This window comes from Scleropages formosus, chromosome 11 (assembly GCF_900964775.1).
Source record: "Scleropages formosus chromosome 11, fSclFor1.1, whole genome shotgun sequence".
Classification (NCBI taxonomy): Eukaryota; Metazoa; Chordata; class Actinopteri; order Osteoglossiformes; family Osteoglossidae; genus Scleropages; species Scleropages formosus.
In genome coordinates this window covers 20,924,082-20,947,556 of record NC_041816.1, presented here as the reverse complement: position 1 = coordinate 20,947,556, position 23,475 = coordinate 20,924,082, and the positions used below count along the sequence as shown (strand labels likewise).

The 23,475-nt window shown below is 43.2% G+C and overlaps 1 protein-coding gene across 3 annotated transcripts; it reads left to right on the top strand.

Moving 5' to 3' along the window:
* LOC108940907 (brain-derived neurotrophic factor-like) lies at positions 1–21,590 on the top strand. Of its 3 annotated transcripts, none has more exons than XM_029256331.1 (2): positions 1–74; positions 20,743–21,590. In XM_029256331.1, the coding sequence occupies exon 2, from the start codon at positions 20,764–20,766 to the stop codon at positions 21,547–21,549; it is 786 nt and encodes a 261-aa protein (XP_029112164.1). In that variant the 5' UTR covers positions 1–74; positions 20,743–20,763; the 3' UTR covers positions 21,550–21,590. The 3 variants fall into 3 exon arrangements, with proteins under 3 accessions (XP_029112164.1, XP_018618826.2, XP_029112165.1); XM_018763310.2 differs by lacking the exon at positions 1–74 and adding an exon at positions 8,513–8,774; XM_029256332.1 differs by lacking the exon at positions 1–74 and adding an exon at positions 16,040–16,109.
* Positions 21,591–23,475: the final 1,885 nt, after the last annotated feature.

The window sequence follows — 23,475 nt, the reverse complement described above, 5'->3', positions numbered from 1 at the left end:
CGTTAACTTTGGGGAAATGCAAGTGTTGGTCTTGGAGATCTGACCACTGATTGTGGTTGTCAGCTCTTAAAAAGGTAAGAAACGTATGCATCATACTATATATTTAGGCACTGGGCTCATGTGCTTGTTCGCTATCCTGCTTTCAATTGGTGGTGTGAATTAAGCTTTCAAAAACTGCAACAATACAGTGTTGTAGCTATCTGAGACTAGTAGCCTAACATAAGCAATAGACAGGACAGCATCTGTTATTAACACGGAACATAGGGGCTATATATAGCATCTTTATTAATAATTTACTGTATCAGTTATGAATAATTTAACACTTTATGTATTCAAGGCTTATAAAGTTACATTTGAGGCAAGTCTGCTTTTAGTTAAGTACATCAGTTAATCCCCACCAAAATACAAATGAGAAATGGACATGTTTCAGGTGCTCGAGACGTGCGTGCCCAAAGGAAATTGCACATTCATTCGTAGTTTATTTAGGGTTAAGCGCCGTGAACATTTCTGTGTATGCGAATAGAACTTCTGATGGATGCGCAGCAGATATTCCCTCCTCCGCTACGACGACGGCATAAACATGGTGCAAGTCTTCAATAAAATATCACGTCTGACCGACACAAGCCAAGCTGTCACGTTACGTTACTTTGTGCAGCGCTGCAAGTTAAAATACGCAGAGGGTCGAGGATAAGAGGACCGAATGTTGCACTCGTTCCATTCTCCGTCTTCCCGTCTGTTTTTCCACCCCTGGTTGCTAGCAGGCTGGCAGGGTCACTAGCTGATGGATAGGTATATGTGATATACACCTCGATACAAAGCCTAAGGCAGATGCGAATGTCAACAATGCACATCGCTGTCAACTCATCTTACTTGCGCCCTTCACGTGTTTCTTTCACCGTATCGCTCCGATCGATCCGTTCTGCTTTAAGCGCGAACGTTAATAGCCGCGTCTGTGCGGCGTCCGCGCTTTCTGTCATCCGCCTCATATCCCTCTCCCGTTTTTACTACGGCTCCTGGCTTTCATTCATATACTGCGCCTTTTACTCCAGCGCTGGTATCACCTGCTCGGCTCCTTTGTCCCCGCGCAGCCACGCACACGGACACACGACACGGCGCGAGGATCCTTCAGATCCTTCTGTTGGAGCATCCGGTCACCCAGTGTCCTCGCCGCGTTAATACGCGTGTGTGCGCACATATCATGTGTGTACTGTCACCGAAAACATGTAGGTCCTATGTATGCATACATGTACTTTTAGAGGAAGTATGTAAAGAAAGGCGTGGTCAGGTATGGGCAGAGCTATATTTAGCTTAGGTGTAGCTTCTTGTTACAGGGTAACGAATTAGGCAAGACAGGCGACTAATTGAAAAACAGCGATTTGTGATCGTGTCTGGGAAGGTGCTCCGCTCACTAAGGTGACAGAAATGTGTCTTTGAAATGTCAAAGGAAAACACTGGATGATCATGCCGCTCACCCACAAATAAAAGAATTTAAAAAAAAAATCGGATTATCTCGGGACAAATTAGTGACATGAGAAACATTAAGGTGAAAGAAAAAGTCTCGACGACGCGTCTCCACGTCCGCAGGATTTCGCCCTGCGTCTCGCTGCCTTTTTTTCGGGGGCTTTTCTCGCGGAATTCCGAGATGTTCGTTCCAGCAGCGTTCGTAATCCGATCACATTCAACATTTCTAAGTGTTCAGAAAATAACTTATCGTTTGCACTGTAGCCCAACATGAAAAATAGGAAAGCAGGAACTATAATAATAATAATAATAATAATAAACAGGATCGGTAGCTAACGGTGAATTAAGAGGCCGGACTACGTCTGTGTTTTCTAACCAGTTTTTTCTTCCTTCCTTTTTTTTTTTCCCTGGGATATCATATTTTGTCATAGGAGAGTCAGAGCGAGACGTGGGCTGATGGCGTGGGTGTGGGCGTGCTGGAGGGAGGGGGAAAGCGAGGGTGTGTGGGGAGGGAAGGGGGTGGCACGACACACTTTGTATGTATGAAGAGGTTTTTTTATATAGAATTTTCTGCAATGTACGTCATCGGATCAGTCCATAAATGGGGCTGTGCTTTCGTACCGAGAATCTCCCTCACCGCTGGCCCCGCCCCCGCCCAGCCCAGCCCCGCCCCCGCCCCGCCCCCGCCCTTCTCCAACTCGCAGCGCTGCGGACCTGGGGATGGGGGCGTCAAAAACAAATCCGAAAACGGTGCGTCTCATTCCACATGACACGATGTGTTGCGCTGCCGTAACAGCTCGCGTCTTTCAGCCAATGCGCTGCTTAATTAAAGGGCGAATAGGGGTGATTCACAAAGTGAAGGGGGATGCAAAGCGATCAGCCCGCTTATAAGTTGAGTGTTAAGTTTTCTTAGGGGATCTTTGAAAGTGGAACTGATGCGCAGGGCTCTGTTTCACTTTGCATTATTCACGATGATGACCTGTGCTGTGTGTCGGAACTATATTGCAGGTGTCTGTGGTGAAAAAATAGATTTTGAGTGTAAGCAATCGATATTTTTTGTTAAAAAATAAGTGTTACATCTGACGCTAGTAGAGGAGGGAAGAAATAGAAATCACCAACGATTTTCTTTTTTTTGGAAATAATGCTACCGGTTAGGTACTACCCTTCATTGCAGAACACACGTACGATTTTTTTGCCTGACGTTTTGTTCTTCTGAGCAGTTACTTTAACATTACAAATGAAAAGTATTCATAAACCAGAGCTGAAGTGCTACATTCAGGTGCTTTGCATTGCATATAAATACAACAGCAGATTGGAAAAAAAAAAAGAAGCTAGATGGGCTCTAGAATGAGTGAGGCAGAGGTCAGACCTTATGGCTGTACTTGGCTTCATAAGCTCATACCAAGATTTCCACAATTCATATACATTTATTTATTTAGCAGACGCTTTTCTCCAAAGTGACTTCCAATAAACTTTATGTAGTGTTATCAGCCAACACAGCTTATTCACCGTGGTGACTTACACTGCTAGACACATTACTTACACTGGGTCACTCATCCATACATCAGTGGAACACACTCTCTCTGTCAATTACACACTATGGGGGAACCTGAACAGCATGTCTTTGGACTGTGGGAGGAAACCTGAGCACCCACAGGAAACCCACACAGACACAGGGAAAAACATGCAAACTCCACACAGACTGAAGGGGGATCAAAGCCATGTCCTCTTGCACCACCCAGGCACTGTGAGGCAGCAGCGCTACTTGCTGTGTCACTGTGCCACCCCCTATTATTTGAAAAATGAGTCTGCATGTTCTACCATGTACTACCACGTTCAACATGTCATATGTCTTTAGATTTAATTTGTGGCCTGTGACAGCACTTTACTTTTGGATGTACAAACTATGGGTCCAATTCTTTATTTCAATACATAAACATGCCTTCATATTGTTCTAGATAAGGATAACATATGTCTCAAAGTATAATACTTTAGGTGTGTGTCAGTGCGTTAAACTGCTGTGGATTGTGCTGATGAAAAGCAAATTGTGTTTAAGTCAACTGAATGTTGGAATGGAATGACCTTGACTGAGCTCCATTCTCTTATTTACTTTCTAACTGATCCATCTTTTTCATTCATTGCATCGTAAACAAGTTATGGTAATTGTCTCATGACTGGTTTGAAGTCATTTTTACATAACACACTCTAAAAATATAAATAATTATAAATGTATTTTGATTGATTAATTCATTGAGTGGATTATTCAAACTGTAGAATCTGCATCACCTCACCATCTGTTAATTCATCAAAATACAGTTCATTAAAGCCACCATTTAAGATATTTCTGCAGCTGTAGGAATGTTAAAATTAGTAATGACTTTCATTACATCTAACCCAGCATTCTTATGCTCCTGAAAAAATAATGTGTCCAAAAAATAATGTTTAAAAAACTTAAGAGTCAATACATTAGGGTGAAGAGTAAGATATTCTGATTTCAGTAGGGTTGTGCACCTTGAGTCAAACAATTCAGATTCAAAGAAAGTGCTTTAGAGGCATAAAGCCTTTTGCAACAGACACATAACAAATATTCAAATTAGCCACATATTCATTTTGGTCACACCAGCACATTTACACTTAGGAAAATATTTCTGAATAAGACTTGTCATTTTCTTTCATGCAGGGTTACGCTATTAGATATGATCTGTGATGATGTGATGATTGCTAATTCTGTCCCTGCAAAGTTACTCAATGTTTTATAGATATTGAGTCGTGAGTCACCATTTTAGTTCAGTACCACAGCGGAACAGTGCCCCACACACACACAGAGAGAGAGAGAGAGAGAGAGAGAGAGAGAGAGCGAGAGAGAGAGAGAGAGCACTCCCTGCTGAGCAGGAGGGAAAAGACAGAGGCACTGAAACCCCAGGTTTCAAATAATGACACTTTTCATTTACAACCTTATCACCATTGTCTTCCGCTGCTGTATTTGTCCTGTTTGGGTCCTGCCAGCCATGCCTTCCTCAAGGTATTCCTTTTATTTTTTCCTGAAACTCAAGAAGCACAGTCTTGTTTTGTAATCCCACGGGGGACTCTATGGGTCAACAAAGCCACCTTGTTGTTCAGTTACCTTTGATAGTGAAATTCCCTCCTGGAAAAAAAGAGGACCCATATATGCATCAAAGGGTCAGATAGCATATAGGTGGTGCATTCTTACTCATTATATTTTCCCCCGTGGCCCCCAGTACAACAATGGTATTCTTCAGCATTTCAGGCCCAATAGCCCTTTTTTAAAAAGTCGTCTCTTTCGGCGTTGCGTACGTATGTGCGGTCCCATAACGTCACACTAAATATGTCTTCATTCAGAACCATGAGCACTTGGAGACCCAAGCACACAGTAAGTGATGTTGTCATGGGGTATGGGCAGAGAAAGAGGACAAGGCACTCGCAGGTATCAGATGATAGCAGATTTGTATCTTACTCTGATCTAACAATGAGACATGGAGATGAATAAGCAGGAAGTTTGAAAAACACCCCATTCAACATAAATATGTGTGATGGTGGAATTTGCATAAAGCCACTTTAAGCATCTAAAGTGCAGTGTATCTTCATTCTGAAGTTCAAATAAAAGTCAGAGTTGAATATTTTTCCAGAAGAGGTCATGAATGTTACTGAGGCTATTTGCATTCACCTTTCGCTGTTAGTTCTGTGATTATTATTTGGAAATTTCTGCGTTAGGTGGGGGTTGGTAGTAGATATGAACCTCAGAACATGTCAGAAAAGCAGAACCAGCTCATACACGCTGTGCCAAAAGTTATAGAAATACAGAATATTTGTGGATTGTAACACTCTGTAGGCAGTTTCGGCTACAAGTTAATTTTTTTTTCCACAACTGAGTCACTGCGTGATGAAACTCACTATGTTACCATTGTCCTTCCTGAGCATTTTAAGGTATCTAACATGGGATCTGAGGCTGCAACTTCCCACATATGTATAACAAGACTCAAGATACAGTGCCAAAATGCTTTAGGATTTTAGGAAGATATCTATATCTGGATTTCCTTTCATGAGAGTGAGTGCCGACTAGAATTGCAATGTTTGAGTTTGTATGATCTTTGCACTTGTATCTCATACGCAGACACAATGAACAATAAATAGACCAGACAGCATTGGATTTAACCGCTATATTTACCACAGCAACTGCATACGCTTAGAGGGCAAGAATTACGTAGCTGTATGCTTGTGTGAATATAGGAAGAACGTGTTCAAAACAGATGTGAATTTTAGTCTCAACAAATAGAATAGTGAGTTTTTGATGTGCTCACTCACAAACTTTTGGAATATTGTCATGAAATATGTCATTTCGAGGTATATTCTTTTGAATGGCTGAAGAAACCACACACACACACACACACACATTTTCAGAACCGCTTGTCCCATACGGGGTCACAGGGAACCGGAGCCTACCCGGCAACACAGGGCGTAAGGCCAGAGGAGGAGGGGACACACCCAGGATGGGACGCCAGTCCATCACAAGGCACCCCAAGCGGGACTCGAACCCCAGACCCACCAGAGAGCAGGACCGTGGTCCAACCCACTGCACCACCGCGCCCCCCTTCGCTGAAGAAACCAATATTAGTATATTTTAATATTTTTTTAAAAACGTTTGAAAAACTTAAGTGTATTCAGAAAGTATATGAAAAAAAATCCAAGGCTACAGATTTGTTTTTCAATGCAGCTACATGTCATCTTTCACATAGATTTAGTTCTAGGAACACCTTTGTGTTTAATCATTTTCTAGTTTTCTACAGACACACAGGAAGCGATGCAGCAGAGGCAGACAGACAGCGTCTCGGTGAAGCTGCTCTCTAAGCAGGCTCCTAAAGAACTTAATATATATTTATAAATAATTTATCACTAAGCCCGAGAATGTGGAAACAAACACAAATGATACTGGAAGTGTTTAAAAGAACAAGCCAAAGCGAGACAAAAATAATGACACATCTGACTCAAATCCTTGAGGATGAAAGGAAATCCTCAAATTTTATAATTTATTTATCACGAGTCACAAAGAGTGTATGGTAAGGGTTCTATATTTAAGGCAAACATTGCTCTTATTACAGTGGTGAATTTTTAATATGATTACAATTAAAGGCTGTCCCATATTATTTGTATTAAGTATTATATGAATTATTTTCCTTGGTGTCAGCTTTTGCGTTAAAGTGTCTTTTTTATTTTTGCAGATAATTGTAAGACTGAATAATTGTCTTGCTCCATAAAGATACAAAGTGATTTATCTTGCCTGGATGGAATGGAAAAATGTTTTGTAGACAGGTTTCCCTGGAGTTGTGTCACTTGGAAACTGCTGATGCGACACTTTGTCTGTCCAAGTTTTCCCTTGTTCTTTCTGATCCCTTGGGAAGATTTGTGCATGTCCCATAAAACGGTAAGCATGCTGGAGAAGGCATTTCCAAGCTGAGATTAGCTTGATAAAGCATTCTCACTTTATAAGCTGTGAAAAATCATGATGGAGACCGCAGGCACAAATAATGCATTTTTAACCTTGGAAGTCCAGTTTATTAACAGTTCAGCAGACTTTTTTTCTCCTCCTCTTTCATTCATAGATTTGCTATTGTGGTGCTGAGAACTGGGAGGTGGGATTTCTCGGTCCCAACATGCTGCCCCTGCTGAATATAACCTTGTGACTCATGAGAATATTTTTGGACCGATGGCCACATGGGACTGCCGTCAGGTCCGGAGTCTGGAGAAGCCTGTTAGATATCTACTCGATCGCTCACTCACTCGCTCACTTACTTACTTTCATTGACCACTTGTCCTTGTCAGGGCCACGGTGGTCCAGAGCCTATCCCAGCATCACCTCGCACCAGGCTAGGAGGGGTATGTCCTGGACAGGATGCCAGTCCATCACAGGGTAGCTCCACTCCCACACATTCACTCACTGTCATATACTACGAGCAAATTCAGAGTCACCGATCCACTTGAAACATGTCTTTGGACTGTGAGAGGAAACCTGAGCACCCAGTTTGATATACACGTCATTCTTATTTCTGGCATTTGCTACAATGCTGCTCCCATGATGATTTTACAAAATGTTGGGAAAACTGTGGGAAGAAGGATTTCCGCACTCCTGAAAATTCGCAAGTAGCTTTCTGCCTATCAGTACTTCCGTGACCCTTTATATGCAAGATTGATGAAACAAAAGTATGCCTGCAGTGAGGCTCCCATTTCAAATGCCAAGGTAGCGGCATTTCATGACTGCAATGAAAGAGTTTATGAGAAAACTAAATGTGCAAATGTAGCACTAGAAACCAGCCAAATAAGAATTCGTATCATCGGTTCCGTACCAATGTAACAGTTCAGTGAGACCAATGGACCATTGGGGTCTGAAAAGATGTACCTCTGAGAGAGATGTAAGAGAAAAGCTTCTGCTAAATGAATACATTTAAATGAAAAACTAGGTAATTATAAAAGTCAGTGAAATATCTGTACTTGAGGAACTTTTAAATGAGCACCAGCAGCCTTCATGCATGACATTTTCTTAAATGCAATCGAAACGATTCAATGTAATACAGTACAATGGAATATTTCAACTATTTTTTAGCATTGTTTATGCCAGAGCCATTGGTGTAACTTCGGTTACGCAGAGATATTTAATGAAAATAATGGAAAGAGCTTTTAAAAAGCTGAATGGTGCGGTACAGCAAGTGCACAAACAAAGTTCTGTCTTCACTTGAGAGCTGAGGTGCTACAAGCTAGAACCCGAGCGCTGCCATGCGCTGCCTTTTTGTTTATTATGCTTTAAAAATGGCCATACATGAAATTTTCTTGTATTCTATAATTAGAATTACAATTGCGTATTCCCACGGACTACACGTCTTAACCACACGCTGTGTTTTTTCGCACTTTGTGCCCGGCGTAAACGGCTCTTCTCGCCTCCGCTTCGCCTCAGAGGACGCAACCGTCGCGAGCGCGCGGGGCGCGCGGCAGAGTCACGTGGCGCGACGTCACGGCGCAGTTACTGTAGTCTCGAGGAATGACACCTCCATTCAAAGACGCGCGAGTCGTCGGTCGCGCACGGGCCGCGAGCGCGCCGCTTGCCTCACAGCGAACTCCGGATGGAGCAGATCCGTCATGGGAACCTGCCGCCTCCACCATCAATAATTTACTCCGTTTTCTCCAAAGCTGCCGGAGAGAAGAGGGCAAAAACATAACGAGCAATAAATAACGCCGGGAATTACAAAAAAACACCAATGAAACGCTCCTCCTGATATATTGCCTCCTTCACGACTAGACAGAAGGTAGGTTTTGCGTGACTTTTATTACTCCCCCCCACCTTCTCAGAAGTACAAACGAAACGTGGGACAAACAAAACAAAAGTAATCAAATGGATGGGACCCACGAGCGCGTCGTGTAATTCCACCGCCTGGGCTGCTTCATAATAACACGGTACCGCGATAATATCGATTGAATTTTATAAGAACCGGGGCGCACCATAGTAATGTTTATTATTATTATTATTATTATTATTATTATTAGTAGTAGTAGTAGTAGTATTAGTAGTATTTTCTTACACCTCCTGCCTCGTACTTCGTTTTAAATTTAAGAAATAAACAAACTAACATTCTCAGACTTTTGCGGAGCGGTACAGTCACGGTACAGTCACGTGTGACTGTACCCGCTCCGCAAAAGTCTGAGAATGTTCAATCAATGTAGGGAACAGTGGAAACGTAAATGATTATTACGTAATAATAATCTTTCCATTGTTCCCTACTTGTTGTATTAGTTATGTTCACTGCACGCCGAGGTGCTCCACATTTCATTTGTCCTGCTACATTGTGTTTGGCATATAGTTAGTGTGTGTTTTTGTGTGTGTGGGATGACTGTGGCGGGGGGGGGGAGTAAAACTGCGAGGACGCGGTGGTCCGTGGATGGTGGAGCAGTGAGACGTGCGGCGTTGTACGTGCTCAAGTTGGGCGGCTGTTGAGAAAGAAAGTGCTGAACGCGGTAAAGGTACGGGGGGGGGGAGGAGGGGGGGGCGAATAAAAAAAGCTGGATGCCCGCCCTCATTAAGACTTTATTAGAAACTTGAGACATTGTGCTGGGGTCCAGTCCCGTACTCTGTCACAATGTGTCTTCTGCGCTAAACTGGATACTGTTCCGCCGCAACTAAGGATGGTTTTCCGTTTTCATGATCTGATTATTGCCCACCTCTCTCTTTAAGTGCGTTCCGACTCTAACTCGTCTGATTATTGTTATGCCTACAGGTAAATATTGTGAAAATGTGTTTTGCCTGTTTTTTTTTTTTTTTTTTAAACTGTATAAAGTGTTGATGGTGGCCTCCTGGCTCGAAGCACAGCATCACAGGCAATGTAAGTGGTAGCGGAACAGAATATTGATGCGATTGTTACTTATAGCAATAATAAAGCTTCCCCTTCAGTGTCCGTGTCCCTTACAAACAAATGATCCTTTTCAACGTCGCTGTGCACGCATTCTTTGTTTTTCTAAATTCGCCGTAGAAGTTAGTTTGTTTGTTTTAACAACAGCAGCAGTTAGTATTTGTCAATGTTGGTCAATGAGCTCCGTCTCCACCGTATCTTACGTGCTGCAGCGCGCTGTTTGTGTACCGTTGACTTTTAAAATGGACAAACAACGCCATCTAGCGGCTGAGGTGAGGAACTACAGTTTGGCCCCGCTCTCCCCGAGCCCCGGGTTCAAGTGCAGTGCAGTGCAATGTTTGCACCAGTTACATGTCCTGTGTTGTCACTCATTAGTGTCTTCGGTTCCGTACACTGCATGATTTCCTCTGTTCGTGCATAAATATAAAAAGAAACATTTCACAGACTTTCAGATCATCAGTTTGGTTCTTAACTAATACAATATCTAACACGTTATAAATGCAAAATGACCAAAATATATTTTGTGCTATGAAATTAAATATGTGCTTAGATGCATGCCTGAGGTGTGCAGACGTCAGAAGGGCAGAATTTGCCCTTATGGTGCACACTTTATATTTTTCACCGTGTCGTGCATTCGGTAATGCAGAGATTTTATGATATTTGCGCTATCTGGTTTTTTTTTTAAGCACAGCATGTAGAGACATTTTCTCCCCTGTAGGTCAGGTGACAATGTGTATACAAGGCATAAAGGATGTCACGATATCAGTATGTGGAAAAACATCTGATTCTGATCCTTTCTACTCAAACTTAAATTATGAAAACACCTGCATTTTAATGTGAAAATAACTAAGCATCTCAGATGCATGTCTTATTTTCATATATTTATAATGAAAGCAAAAACATAGACCAGATGAGCCTAACTGGCCAAGAATTAGCTGGGCATTGAAAAAATATACATTGACAGAAGAAAACATGTAAATACAGATGTTTTACTGTGTGCATAATTTAAGCCAAATCATTTTAAAAATTTCTCTTTATTTGGGAATGTCTGACTGCAGTGTCCATGTGCACCTGACTTTTCAGAGAAGAATTCAGCGAGCCCCATGGGTGCAGTAAATGCAACAGCAACTGATAGTCTGGAGGCAGAGACGTTTGATTGTACCACATCGTTGAGCCACCAGAGGCAACACGTAACTCAGATGCAGCAGAGACACTATAGCTGCAAAGTCCCTTGAGAGCAAAAGTGTTCTCATAGGGCTCGTATATTGCAAGTCCGATTCCATGTTCAACTGTTTACTGGTTTCTTTCCTTCTTCGGTTTACTCTGTTAGGTCACCCTTCGCTGTGCCAGGCTATTGGGTTCATTTTAATCCTTTTTCCGAAGGGTCAGAAATGATGTGAAAGATTCACCGTTGTGTTCGTTTATACACATACAGACAGTATGTTTACACATGCAGTTGAGTGCAGGGGTGCAACAATATGTTACCCCCTCCTTAACCAAATTGATGGCTAAATCCCAGTTCATTTAATTGCTGTAATGTCCATAGTTTCCTCATGTTGCCTGCTTAGGCATGGTAATTTTGATAAAAACGTTCCCTTCAAAAGTAATCGGTATAGGCAGTGGCTCCAATAACATTGATCGGGGGTCAGACCAAGTCATATTCTCATTGAATATCGTCTCAGATATGGAGAAAGGGTCAGGAACACTGCCAGAAAACGTAAACTGTGCATAAGCATCTTGGGTATCTTGACATGTTGTCTTGGAAACAGACTTTAGAAACAGCTCATACATGGGGATGCAAGTTTGTTTCCATGACAGCGGATAAGAGTATACAGTCTGTACGTCAGTTTAGCCGGCAACATCTCAACATTTTTCTGAAAGTACTTTGTTCACGTGTCAAATACAATTTGTTCTATTGAATTATTACGGTAATCAGGGCTATGCATTGCAGTCCAGCGGAAAAAGATTCAAACTAAACCTGTACTTTGTATTAATTTCGATCATTTGTACAGTTATGACTGTAGCCAGCGCTGTGCAGTGGAGAGTTTTTTTGCTGTACACCTACATTGTTACAGTGCAATATCACACTGTATCAGTTTACAAAGTTGTCTGAAGGTTGTCCTGGTGTTTACAACACAACTGTTCACCAGTCTGACATGCAGTCCATGTTTTGTGCTTACCTGAACTTTCAGATCAGGTATTTTTTTGTCAAAGTAGGCCCAAGCGGCTGGGTTCCACATAGAAGGAACCTAAAATCTGAGCTCAGAGTTCACATTGTACATTTAGTCGTACATATTTTCTTATTGATTGAAGGAGATTAGCAATCTGAACAGCAGTTTAATTGGCTTCAATAACTTGAAATGTAACTATTTATCTCCATTCAAACTTTTTATGTAGCTTTTTGCACATTTAGCTAAAGATTAATTTTTGCTCCTGAAATGTTCTGCATATGTTCTCCGATATCTCTGGAATACGTTATATTATAGTACGTGCAGCACAGCCCAGTGATTTAAAGGTGAAGACATAAGACATGTGCCATGATAACTGGATAAAATGTATACAAAACCTATACCATTATACCGTGTGTAGCTGTTGATAGATGTGCTGGTTGGTGTTTAGCACTTTGCAGGCAACTGGCATGAGTTTTAGTTCCCATTGTGCGTGAGGAAAACGGTCGAGGAACGTCTCTCATCGCCGTCATTTTATGTAGAGGGAGCCTTTAAGAAACGCCTGGAGGATTTCGCTTTAATCTCCGTTCGGAACGAAGACACGAACAAACACCGCAAATGAAGCAGCCCAATAAAGTGGGGGCCGGGGGGAGGGAGGGAGGGGAATTTGGACCCGCGTGTAAATAGTGCAAAATCCCAACAATCCTAGCAGGCCCGCTGTCCGAGGTGCAGAGAGCCGGCGAGCCGCCGCAGCACTAAGCCCCTGCCGCTCCCGGCCGCACCAGCCCACTCTTCTTAATCCCCCCGAGCGCTCGGTGCAACAGGCGTCGGTGCTGCGGCGCACAGCAGGGCGAGCAGCACAGGTGTTCCCGAGCGCCGCTGGAGGGTGTCGCAATAAAGGAGTTGTGCGGCAAAGCGTCGCACAGCTCGCTGTCGCCCCCCGCAGGATGTAGCAGGAACTTCTGAGATGTGGGACACTTAACTCTTATTCATTCAGTTGATGCTTTTCTCCAGCACAACTTACAACAAGCTTACAATTATTTACCTGTTTATACACCTGAGTGGGGCAATTTAGCATAAGCACCTCCCTCAAGGGCACTATAGCAGGAGGTGGGAATCGACTCTATAACCTTTGGATTCAAAGTCAGCATCTCTGACCACTACACCACGCCGTGCTACCACCAGCCCTGACCCTGCTCTGAAAAACGGATGACTTTGACAGGCCATCAAGCGAAAGGCGGGGTGGGTCAGTGGCGCCCAACCGTTAAGTGTTTCATTTTGTCGGCAGGTGTTGTTGGCTAAGGTGATCTAGCCTTTAGCTGGGTGCAGCTGGAGAAATGTTTACCGAAGAGAAAATATCAACACGTCTTTTAGCGACGTGCCCAGCTGCTCGGCTCATAAGTTTTTACATTTAGCGAGGTATGTTTATTCATTTAGGTGACATTTTTTTCCAGAGCAAATTACAATTATTTACCCATTTATACAACAGAGTGATTGTCCTGGAGCAGTTTAGGGTAAGTGCCTTGCTAGAGGTAGACATCAAGCCTGCAGCGTTTAGGTCCAAAGGCAGCAGCTGGAAGCACCGTGCTACCGACTGCCCCCATACACTAGCTTGTACTGCTCTTGGTATTAAAACTAATTTCAATAACACGAACGCGCACCAGGAGGCTCACAAGACATATTCCGGTTTTGCAGAAACAGATTGGATGGGAGTGTGGGTGCATCCCAGCTTTGACACTCTGTTTACAGCTTGTACACATTTAGATACTGAAATAACATAACAATCCAGTGGAGGGGGAGGGGGGGGGCACAGGTTTAATAGCACCAGCACTGTAAGTGATAACAACAGTAAATTATTGAGTCGCGTTGACACGCTGATTAAGCGGGTAGGTGAAACTGTTGAAGGACAAGCCCCCGGGATGTTCGCAATGAATTGTGAGCAATCTGTAAACTGCAATTATTCTCTAAGTGAAAGACAACCTCTGTAGATGATCCATACATATCATAATTACCCACCCTGATGTGGTTATATGGCACGTGTGCGTAACAAAGGCCCCGGAATCACCGGTACCGAAACAGCCTTTTTCTTTTTTTTTGGTTGACATGATACGCGTACATCCTGCATGTGGCGTCTGCATCCACAGACCGGGAGAGAGTGGCTTGTTGAAGGAGACTCCCGTTTCCTTTGGCCACGGGGGCAAGTGAGCAAACAAGGCTGGAAGTGCGTCAGTGGGTGTCAAGACGCCCCTGCGAGAGCAGCCACGAGCGCCTGCATTTTAAACAGGGTCATAATTAGCTCGCGTTAGCATGAACGTGCTCCGGGGCGCTCGACTTTCGGACGCGAGCGATCGCTGCGGTTCGAGGAAGGACGACGTGCCCCGCTAATTAACTAGTGAATCCACGTGCGGAGCGTTGCTGGGCGAGAGCCAGATGTCCGGACAGCATGGGGAGGGCTGCCCGGTTACGTTTGCATTGGAAATCGTGCAGGTGCCTCATTTGAGAACTGACCACTGCACCTGACCGCAGTTCAAGAAGTTCCCGAACATGTTCATTTAGCCGATCCCTTTCTCCGCTGCAGCTTACAGTGTTAAGGTACATATAGTTATTTACCCATTTATACAGCTGGGTAGTTTTAGCAGAGCAATTTTAGGATAAGTACCTTGCTCAAGGGTACTACAGCTGCAGGTGGGAATCAAACCTGCATCCTTTGCATCTAAAGGCAGTAGCTCTAACCACTATCCCACTATCATTAAAGGGTCTCCTGTGGGGCTCTGAAAGGATCATGTGTGTACAACCAGTGACTGAGCTTTCTCCATCACAATCTTTTTCTGCACATCACCTTGTCCGGTTGGGTAAATGGTGTAAATGGAAGTACCCTAATGTCTGCGGGACATTGCGGCAGAACAGCTTTCCCTTAATTGTGAGATCATTTGGGTCGGTTGTAGTGGGGACGGGAGGTGCTGATGTAACAGAGAACGGGGCTTTATTTCCTTAACGTCTTTGTAAATGATTAAACTGCTAGAAAAGGACTCTTGGATACGCAGTTGCACAGCTCTGCAAAAAGTGTATTAGTGAAATCCCCACCGAGTCTAAAAGATGTTATTCCTGTGCACTCCTGGCAGACGCAGGTAAAGGTATTAAATCATCGGTAGATACCGCTTTCGTGTTTTTATTAATGAATAATACATTGTTTTAAGCGTGTATTTTTTTGCCAGAGAAAGCACAAGCCTTTACATCTCTTCCCCCCAGGGATCTGCAGGTTTTGTTTGCGGTATTTTTCGTTTCCTGTGGTGTGAATTAGACGGAGATCTGTGTCCCACAGCAATAATGTGATTCACTGCTTTTATTGCACTTTTATGGCTGCATTCTGCTTAGCAGCTTAAACAAATGGCACATTTTGTCTTTAAGTGGGAAGAGGAAATGGTGACTTGTTTTTTTCCTCCGCAGTTTTGGAAATTTGAAAAGTCGCCGTCTCGGTAGGAAACGGATGGCATGAAAGGCGCAGTTCCACATGGGGACGCAGGGCAGTGACGTCAGCCAGCGCATCCGGCACCAAACCGGTGCCTGGGGCCCGCCTGCGCCACCCGTGGGCTTCGTCTCGCCGTCTCCGGGGAAGGGCGGAAGTGGGAGTTTCGCAGGGAGGCTTGGGTTGGGTTGGGTTGGGTTGGGTTGGGTTCGGTTGGCTTGGGTGGGGTGTGGGTCTAGGGTGGGATCGCTGTAATGAGAGCTGGGACAGGCTAAGCTCCGTGGCTCTGCCGGCCTCCCGCCAGTAAACGTCTAACCGAAGCCAGACCTCGTCCCTGTAGCTGCCACCGCTGACGGAAGTGGTTTGTCCTCGGGCTTTGAATCAAACACGTCCCCTGTGGGGCTTTCCTGAGTGAGAAACACTGCGTCTGGCCACCAGAAGAGCCTTGTTCCGGATGCTGCGAATGTTTGGCAGGTGATCCGCATGGGACGGGGAAAAACATCCCAGCCATATGAATGATTCAATTTGGGTCAGGCATTTTTGCAGCAAACACATGAACAGAGGACGTAAATAGTAACTCCGTCCGGTGGAAAAGCTCGACAGGTACCTCCTGCGTCTTTTGCGTCTCCTAAATCCAACACTTTCTAAATCTCACAGAAGTATGTACCTGCTGTAATGTTTTGTTGCTGTGTCGCTTACGCAGATTTCGGTCGTTTGGCTTGCGGGTGTTTTTTACGTTGGTGCGTAGTCTGAGCGGACGAAGTGCTGGATGTAGCACAGCCGATGGGTTTTTCGAAAAGCCGGCGTGCGGACAGCGGCGTGCGGAGTTTGACTTTATTCACGGTAAATTTGCGTGAGCCGTCCAAGTCGCCCGCACGTAAAAGGCAATCAAACGTGCCCGCGATGCGTGCGTTGGCAGTCGGAAGCAGTGTGTCAGGACGCAAGTCAGCTTTACCTCGTTGCCGTGACTGATTTCCGTCTCCCGGGTCCTACATTTCGAAGAGTAATCCATCGGTTTCTGTGGAGGAGCGAGCAGATTAGGGCTGCGTCCCTTTGAAAACGCGTGTCATTGAGCTGCGGCGGAACTGCTCGGTAGCTCATTAATAGGGAGGATGTAATATTCTGAACTGGGACTGTGGGACTCCCAGCTCGCCTATTTATAGGTGTAACATCTCCATGGTAGTCTTCGCAGCATCGTCAAATTCATGACTACCACCCTAGATACCAATTATGAATGAAACAACTGCATTTAAATTGCGCAGCTCTTCCTTCCCATTCGCATGTGGCCTTCGGGGTGCCGATCCGCTCCGCTCGCTTTCTGGATCGGGGCAGGGCCACGTGGAGGACACCGAGTCAAAGGCTGTCAAAGCCCTGCAATCCTGGCTATTTTTACATGTCTTCTCTGGAAGCGGGAGGCAGAGCAATGCACGTTTTCTGAGATGTCCGCAAATACGCTGCCGTTTATGAACTCTTGGGGCTTTTCAAGGTAAGAGGCTTTTTCCTGGTCTGCTTAGAGCCGAACGGCACAGATGGGCAGAATTCTCGCGCTCCGGGTTATGCTCGTATTATTCCGGGTTTAGCTCCGTGTGCCTTTCTGCGAGGGACCGAGCCGCGATGCTCTCCGACGCTTCTCGGCTTTAACTTTAGCTCTGCGGACAGAAAGGAGATGACCGTTTTGACACGGGTTTCGATAAGGAAAAATCTGCACGGGCAACATCCATTTGCATTGACTCGGTAGCTCATATTGCGGGTGGAATGATTATGAAGTGTATGAAGAATATTTCCGCACAGAAAAAGAAGCTAGTGAGCGAATTGATACATGTGGAGCTTAAGAGCGATGAGCGAATGAATGCATTCGGAGAAGGTTCAGAGTTCCGAAACTATAACAGCAGCTGTGAAAGTCTTCCTTTTCCATTTTTTTTTTTTTTTTTTTGTAGAATTTTTGGCAAATCTTTGTTTTTTTTTTTTTTTTTTTTGAGAAAAGGGCTCCTGTGAGGATTTCTGACCTGAATGACAAGCACAGTCTGTGGACACACGTGGTCGGAGTTGACCCACTTGGCTCCCTCAGCCACCCGGTATTTAGATTTTCCATTATTGTTTATATGAGAAAGTTAATCATTTCTATATAATCTTAAGCTCCTTCATAGAGCAGAACCCCTAACCTATAAGAAAAATAAACAAATGGTGCTGTGTGAAATTCTGGGATGCCTCTTTGTTTCGTTTTTCTGTTTTCGTTTTTCCAAGCGTACTCTTGGCATTATCGTCACATGAGGAGCAGCACACGGATCAATAAAGTGTCAAGTAAATGCAGCCTTTGCGGAGAGACAGAAAGGTGATTTTTGTCACTGATTGCTTGGAAAAACTACCACGTGAAAAATATTGCGACCGCAACATTTATGTTAAGTTTCGATAAATATTGAAGATTTTTTATGACGTTGGAGTTTCTTGGAAACAAAGTCAATCCGCTTCCGTGGGAAAAGGAACCGAGTGAGTGTTAATAATCCTGATTGCCTCTTTAGCCTGAATATAGAGACAGGGACCTGGTAGGGGGTATGTTTCAAGGAGCTCTGTGTGTTGTGGTATAGCAGTATCAATGATCTAGTTTCACACACTTGTGTAATTGTACAGTAAAATTCTGGCTTCCCTTCATGAAACAATTAAGACTTGTCACAGTTGCTTTGCAAACTCGCGATTTTGCACCTAGATATGCGTTTTGGCAGTTTTTCAGCATCCGTGTTTCGACAGTTAAAAGCATGTTTTGGTTACAAAGACATTGCTGTGAAACGGGGTCGTACCAGTGCAGCCAAACACTTTCACGTGGTTTCAGCTGAGTCGCACGGTGCGAATTGGGGAAGCGGTAGGCAACAGTCGAGTGAAATATGGTGAGCGCAAAACATAACTCGGCAAGAAATTGGCTAGTTTAGACTAAACATAACTTCGTACGGTGAAGTTTCAGAGTCCTGTTGAAACACGGGGAGAGCTGGTAGAGTAGTGATTAGAGCTGTTGCCTTTGGCTCCAGAGGTCACAGGTTGGATCCCCACCTACTGCTGTAGTACCCCCGAGCAGGGTACTTTACCCTAAAAATTGCTCTAGTAACATTACCTAACTATATAAATGGGTGAATAACCCTCTAAATTGCTTTGGGGAAAAATGACAGCTAAATGTAACATTGCAGAAATGTTGGTTATTATTACAGTATCATTTTAGTTGCATTGCACCCTATGGTTTAATGAACTCTATCAACACAACGTGCTATAAAAGCATGAAATATGTGTTAAAAAAACAGTAACTGTGTACATCGAAGGTGTCATGTCAGGTTTGAACTGATCAGACAGTAGACAGTACTGTTGGTTAAAATAATGTTTGTATTCTAACTTTTTAACCAGACATTTCATTTTTAAATATGAAAAACTTAAATGAAATAAGTCTTGCTGCTGATATCTGATGGTGATAAGGCAGATGTACAGGAGTTGAGGAGCAGGCCGATATACCGAAATGAGGCTTGTAGAGCTCGACTGCTTGGGATTCAGCGGGTCAGTGGCCTAGTTTGAGCTGCTGGAGGACAAGAGAAACATGGTTGTCCCTGGGGACCCACCACACACATCCTCTAATGATGCCGTAGGTGCTGCCGCATTTAGCTCCTTGTAGGGAGCTGACAGACGTTCTGCATGACTAATGACGTTCCAAAGGCTCCCAGTTTACACTATGGTTTAAAAGAAAAAAACATAAAGCAGCTGTACCCATCTGAGGAGTTCGATCTAGTAGTAACAGAAAGTAAGAATTGTTTTCATTTTCAAAGTCTTTAGGAAATTACTGGATCGTATTCTTTTGAGTAAGGAGTTTCTTCTGTTTCCAGAAGACTGCTTAACTCTGGCTCCTTGTCCTACAAACACGACTGGGACCGGGAGGCTGTTTGTATATTGATTTGTTCATCATTCCAAAGTCACTACTCAAAAGCAATAAAAGCTTAATAATAAAGAATTCCCTTGACATATTAATAGTTTAAATTCTGTAAAAGTCTAGGATATAGCTATGATAAGAAACAGTTAATATAATTGCTATATAGGAAATACTCTACTAAATATAATACTTTATATTACTTGATATTAATGTAAGGCTTGCTAATTTTGTTCACTGTACATTTAAAGTAAAAAAAAAAAAGACTGATAATAAGAAGACTTTGTGTTTATAAACTCCTGCTCGGCTGTCATTCATAACTTATTTATCCCATTAGCTTTTGAAGCATGTGCCATCTTGTTATTGGTCACCAGCGCTCATGAAAATCATACAGGACTTGTAAACAGCTGTAGTGTAGTGTTTAGAGCTGTTCCTTTTAGACCCAAAGGTCACAGGTTTGATCTCTGGCTGTAATACCCCTGAGCAAGGTACTTACCCTAAATTGCTCCAGTAACACTTATCTAACCATATAAATGGGTAAATATTTGTAGGTAGACTAACATTGTAGGTTGCTTTGGAGAAAAGTGTCAACTAAATGAATGAATGTAAATACTATAGCAGCCAGTGGAATTAAGTCAGACCCATTCAACTGATTGATTTGCTTGATTTTACTCACATCTACTGGCTGGAAGTGTAAATACATGTCACACTCGACAGGGAAAATATACAAAAATGCAATTAAAAGGAAATGGGAAAATTAATATCTTCAGACATTCACAATTTACAAGTATTTGCATTTAAAAGATGCCTTTTCTCCAAAGCAACATTCAGCTCAGAATAAGGTGACTGTTTCTAATATGAGAATGTGTATTATAATTGCATGGGGGGCATGGTGGTGCAGCAGGTTTGGCCAGGTCCTAATCTCTGGTGGGTTTGGGGTTCAAGTCCTGCTTGGGGTGCCTTGCGACGGACTGGCGTCCCGTCCTGGGTGTGTCCCCTCCCCCTTCAGCCTTACGCCCTGTGTTGCCGGGTTAGGCTCCGGCTCACCATGACCCTGCTCGGGACAAGCGGCTTCAGCCAGTGTGTGTGTGTGTGTGTGTGTGCGTGTATTATAATTGCTTAGCCAACTCTTTCATACAGGCCGAATAATTTTCCATTTTTAGAGGCAAGTGTTTTACTGGAGTGATTCAGGTTGAACACCTTTCCCATCTTTCAGGTTCCAAGACCAGTGCTGAATGATTACGCCACCTATTACTGTTTGTCTCAAGTGAGATGAACTACAGATTTATTTTAGAATTCATACACGTTTTCTCTTTTATCCTCCTTCTTTCCCTGCAGTTCCACCAGGTGAGAAGAGTGATGACCATCCTGTTCCTTACTATGGTTATTTCATCCTTCAGCTGCATGAAAGCCACCCCCATGAGAGATGCCACAGGAATGCGGGGGCATAGGGCAGACGGCTACCTGGGAGCCACAGCACCGCAGGGGCCGGGGGGTCTGGACACTGCAGGCATGGCCCCGCTTAGGGGGTCACCATCGCTCACGGACACGTTTGAGCAAGTGATTGAGGAGCTCCTGGAGGTCGAGGGGGAAGCAAAGCTGGCCAGCGGTGGATCTTCCCAAGAAGGGCGAGGGAAGGCCGCAATGGAGCCCGAGGACGGCGACCCGTACTCCTCACGGGTCATGATCAGCAACCAAGTGCCTTTGGAGCCGCCACTCCTCTTCCTCCTGGAGGAATACAAAGACTACCTTGATGCCGCCAACATGTCCATGAGGGTCCGGCGGCACTCGGACCCGGCGCGGCGTGGGGAACTGAGCGTCTGTGACAGTATTAGCCAGTGGGTGACCGCCGTCGACAAAAAGACCGCCATAGACATGTCTGGCCAGACGGTCACGGTCCTGGAGAAAGTTCCCGTGCCCAATGGCCATCTGAAGCAATACTTTTATGAGACCAAATGCAGCCCCATGGGATACACAAAGGACGGCTGCCGGGGGATTGACAAGAGGCACTACAACTCGCAGTGTCGGACAACCCAGTCATATGTGCGCGCGCTTACGATGGATAGCAAAAAAAAAATCGGGTGGCGATTTATAAGGATAGACACTTCCTGTGTATGCACATTGACCATAAAGAGGGGGAGATAGTGGGAAAAAAATGTGTAGATTTTATTGAGAGTTGAAGAAAAGAACAAATATCTATTTGTATATATATATAAACAGGGTAAATTATTCAGTCAAAAGAAAATTTTATGGACTGCATGTAAAAAAGATGAAGTTTATACAGTAAAAGTGATATTATAGTCTATTTATTGAACATATTCATGACATTGTAAACAATAAAAAAAAAAAAAAAAAATTTAATCATTTGCGCACAGTTTAAATTACAATATTACATTCCTCAAGACATTGTGGTTTGTTTACGTTGCCAAGAATTTGAGGGGGGAAAAAAAGGAAATCGAAAGTGAGGAACAGTTACATAAAAATCCCTGCATGCTGCTTCAGTTGTGATTTGAGAAACTGTCCACTTTGGGGAAAAAGATACAGTTCTGACCAAAATATTCCATTTACATTTTCAACAGTAAATGGTCTTTCTTCTTCTCGGTACTTTATCTGTTTACTGCTCTAAACTTCTCAAGGTAATGCTGAAATTTACATACTCTGTTCAGGTGCTGTTGTCAAAGCTTTGCTGTTTATTTTTTTATCCCCATGTTAAAAAAAAAAAAAAAAAAAGATCAATATAAAATTGGTTCATTGACATAATGTTCTGGATTAATATAATTCATTTTGTATGTTGTGAAGTTGTTTGAAATATAAATTGGACTATTTGAAGAAATAAAATGACTATAGGCAACTGAAAACAAAACAAATGTCAATAAAGTTTGAGCTCTCGCTTTCCTGGTCTATGCTAGGTTTGCAAAGCCGGCAGGACTAACAACCGAAGCCTGTGCTCAAGTTGTCTCTGACCGCTCTTTTTGTTTTCATCCCTATGTACGTAACATAATCATCCTCCATCCATATTTACTTAACGTGTTCACTCATGTAAAACATGTTATGCTGTGTGTAGAATACAAACTATAAACTGTACATTTGTAACTTTTACACATTATTGGTAGCAGTTTGAAACAAAAACAGTTTAATCATGAGTTATTATAAGAAGCATAGCAAGTACCTAATATATAAAAATTAGTGCTGAAACGGGCATTCATGTTTAAGTGCACAAAATAAGCTATTTGTCTTCTGTCTAATGGTGTCCACAGTACGCTATATTTATATACATATAAATATGTTGTTTCAAGTGTTCAACACATGGTGCTAAGATTTTAGCAGAAATGGGGTACTGTTGCAGGGACGTAAAGCTAATAAAAGTTTAGTTCTTGGCACCAATGCAGAATAACTTCTGTGAACTTCTCATCGTATTCCGTTAATGGCCAGTCGTGTTAGTCTTACCTACATTAATGTCTTATTAGAATAAAAAAACATTACAAGTTAAATAAAATTTGATTTTGCAATTTCCCCTGGGGCTGAATATTGGAAGTACTGAAAATGTACCATTGATCAGGTAGCGGGAAGGGGCTGGGCTCAGCTCACCACGTTTGTGTTGCACTTTATTCCAAGACCAAACACTTTTATCACCCGTTACACCAACTGATGAATGTTGCAGAAGGGTTCATTATATCAAATATCAGTCAAAGTGAATATTGTTACACTTAACATTAACAAAGTGATTTCTTTTTACTGCCTCCAGTTCCCAAAAAATAGACAGTGACACGATATAAAGAATTACATTGAACGAAAGAGTATGAAGCAGGTTCGAGTCTCACCTCCTGTTGTAGTCCCTTTGAGCGAGGTTCTTACCTTAAATTGCCCCAGTAAAATTACCCAGTTGAATAAATGGGTAAATAATTATAAGTCGCTTTGGGGAAGAAAAGCATCACCTAAATGAATAAATGTAAATTTCGGTGTAAGACTACATGTTTACAGAAGCAACTGGCACTCAGTGGTATAACGTGAGGTCCCCTCCTGAGATTACAGTCTGGTTTTAATCATTACCGCAATCACTGCTTCCCACAG

Excerpts from the sequence above, each read along its gene's own strand:
- LOC108940907 (XM_029256331.1), top strand. The coding sequence starts at position 20,764 with ATGACCATCCTGTTCCTTACTATGGTTATTTCATCCTTCAGCTGCATG.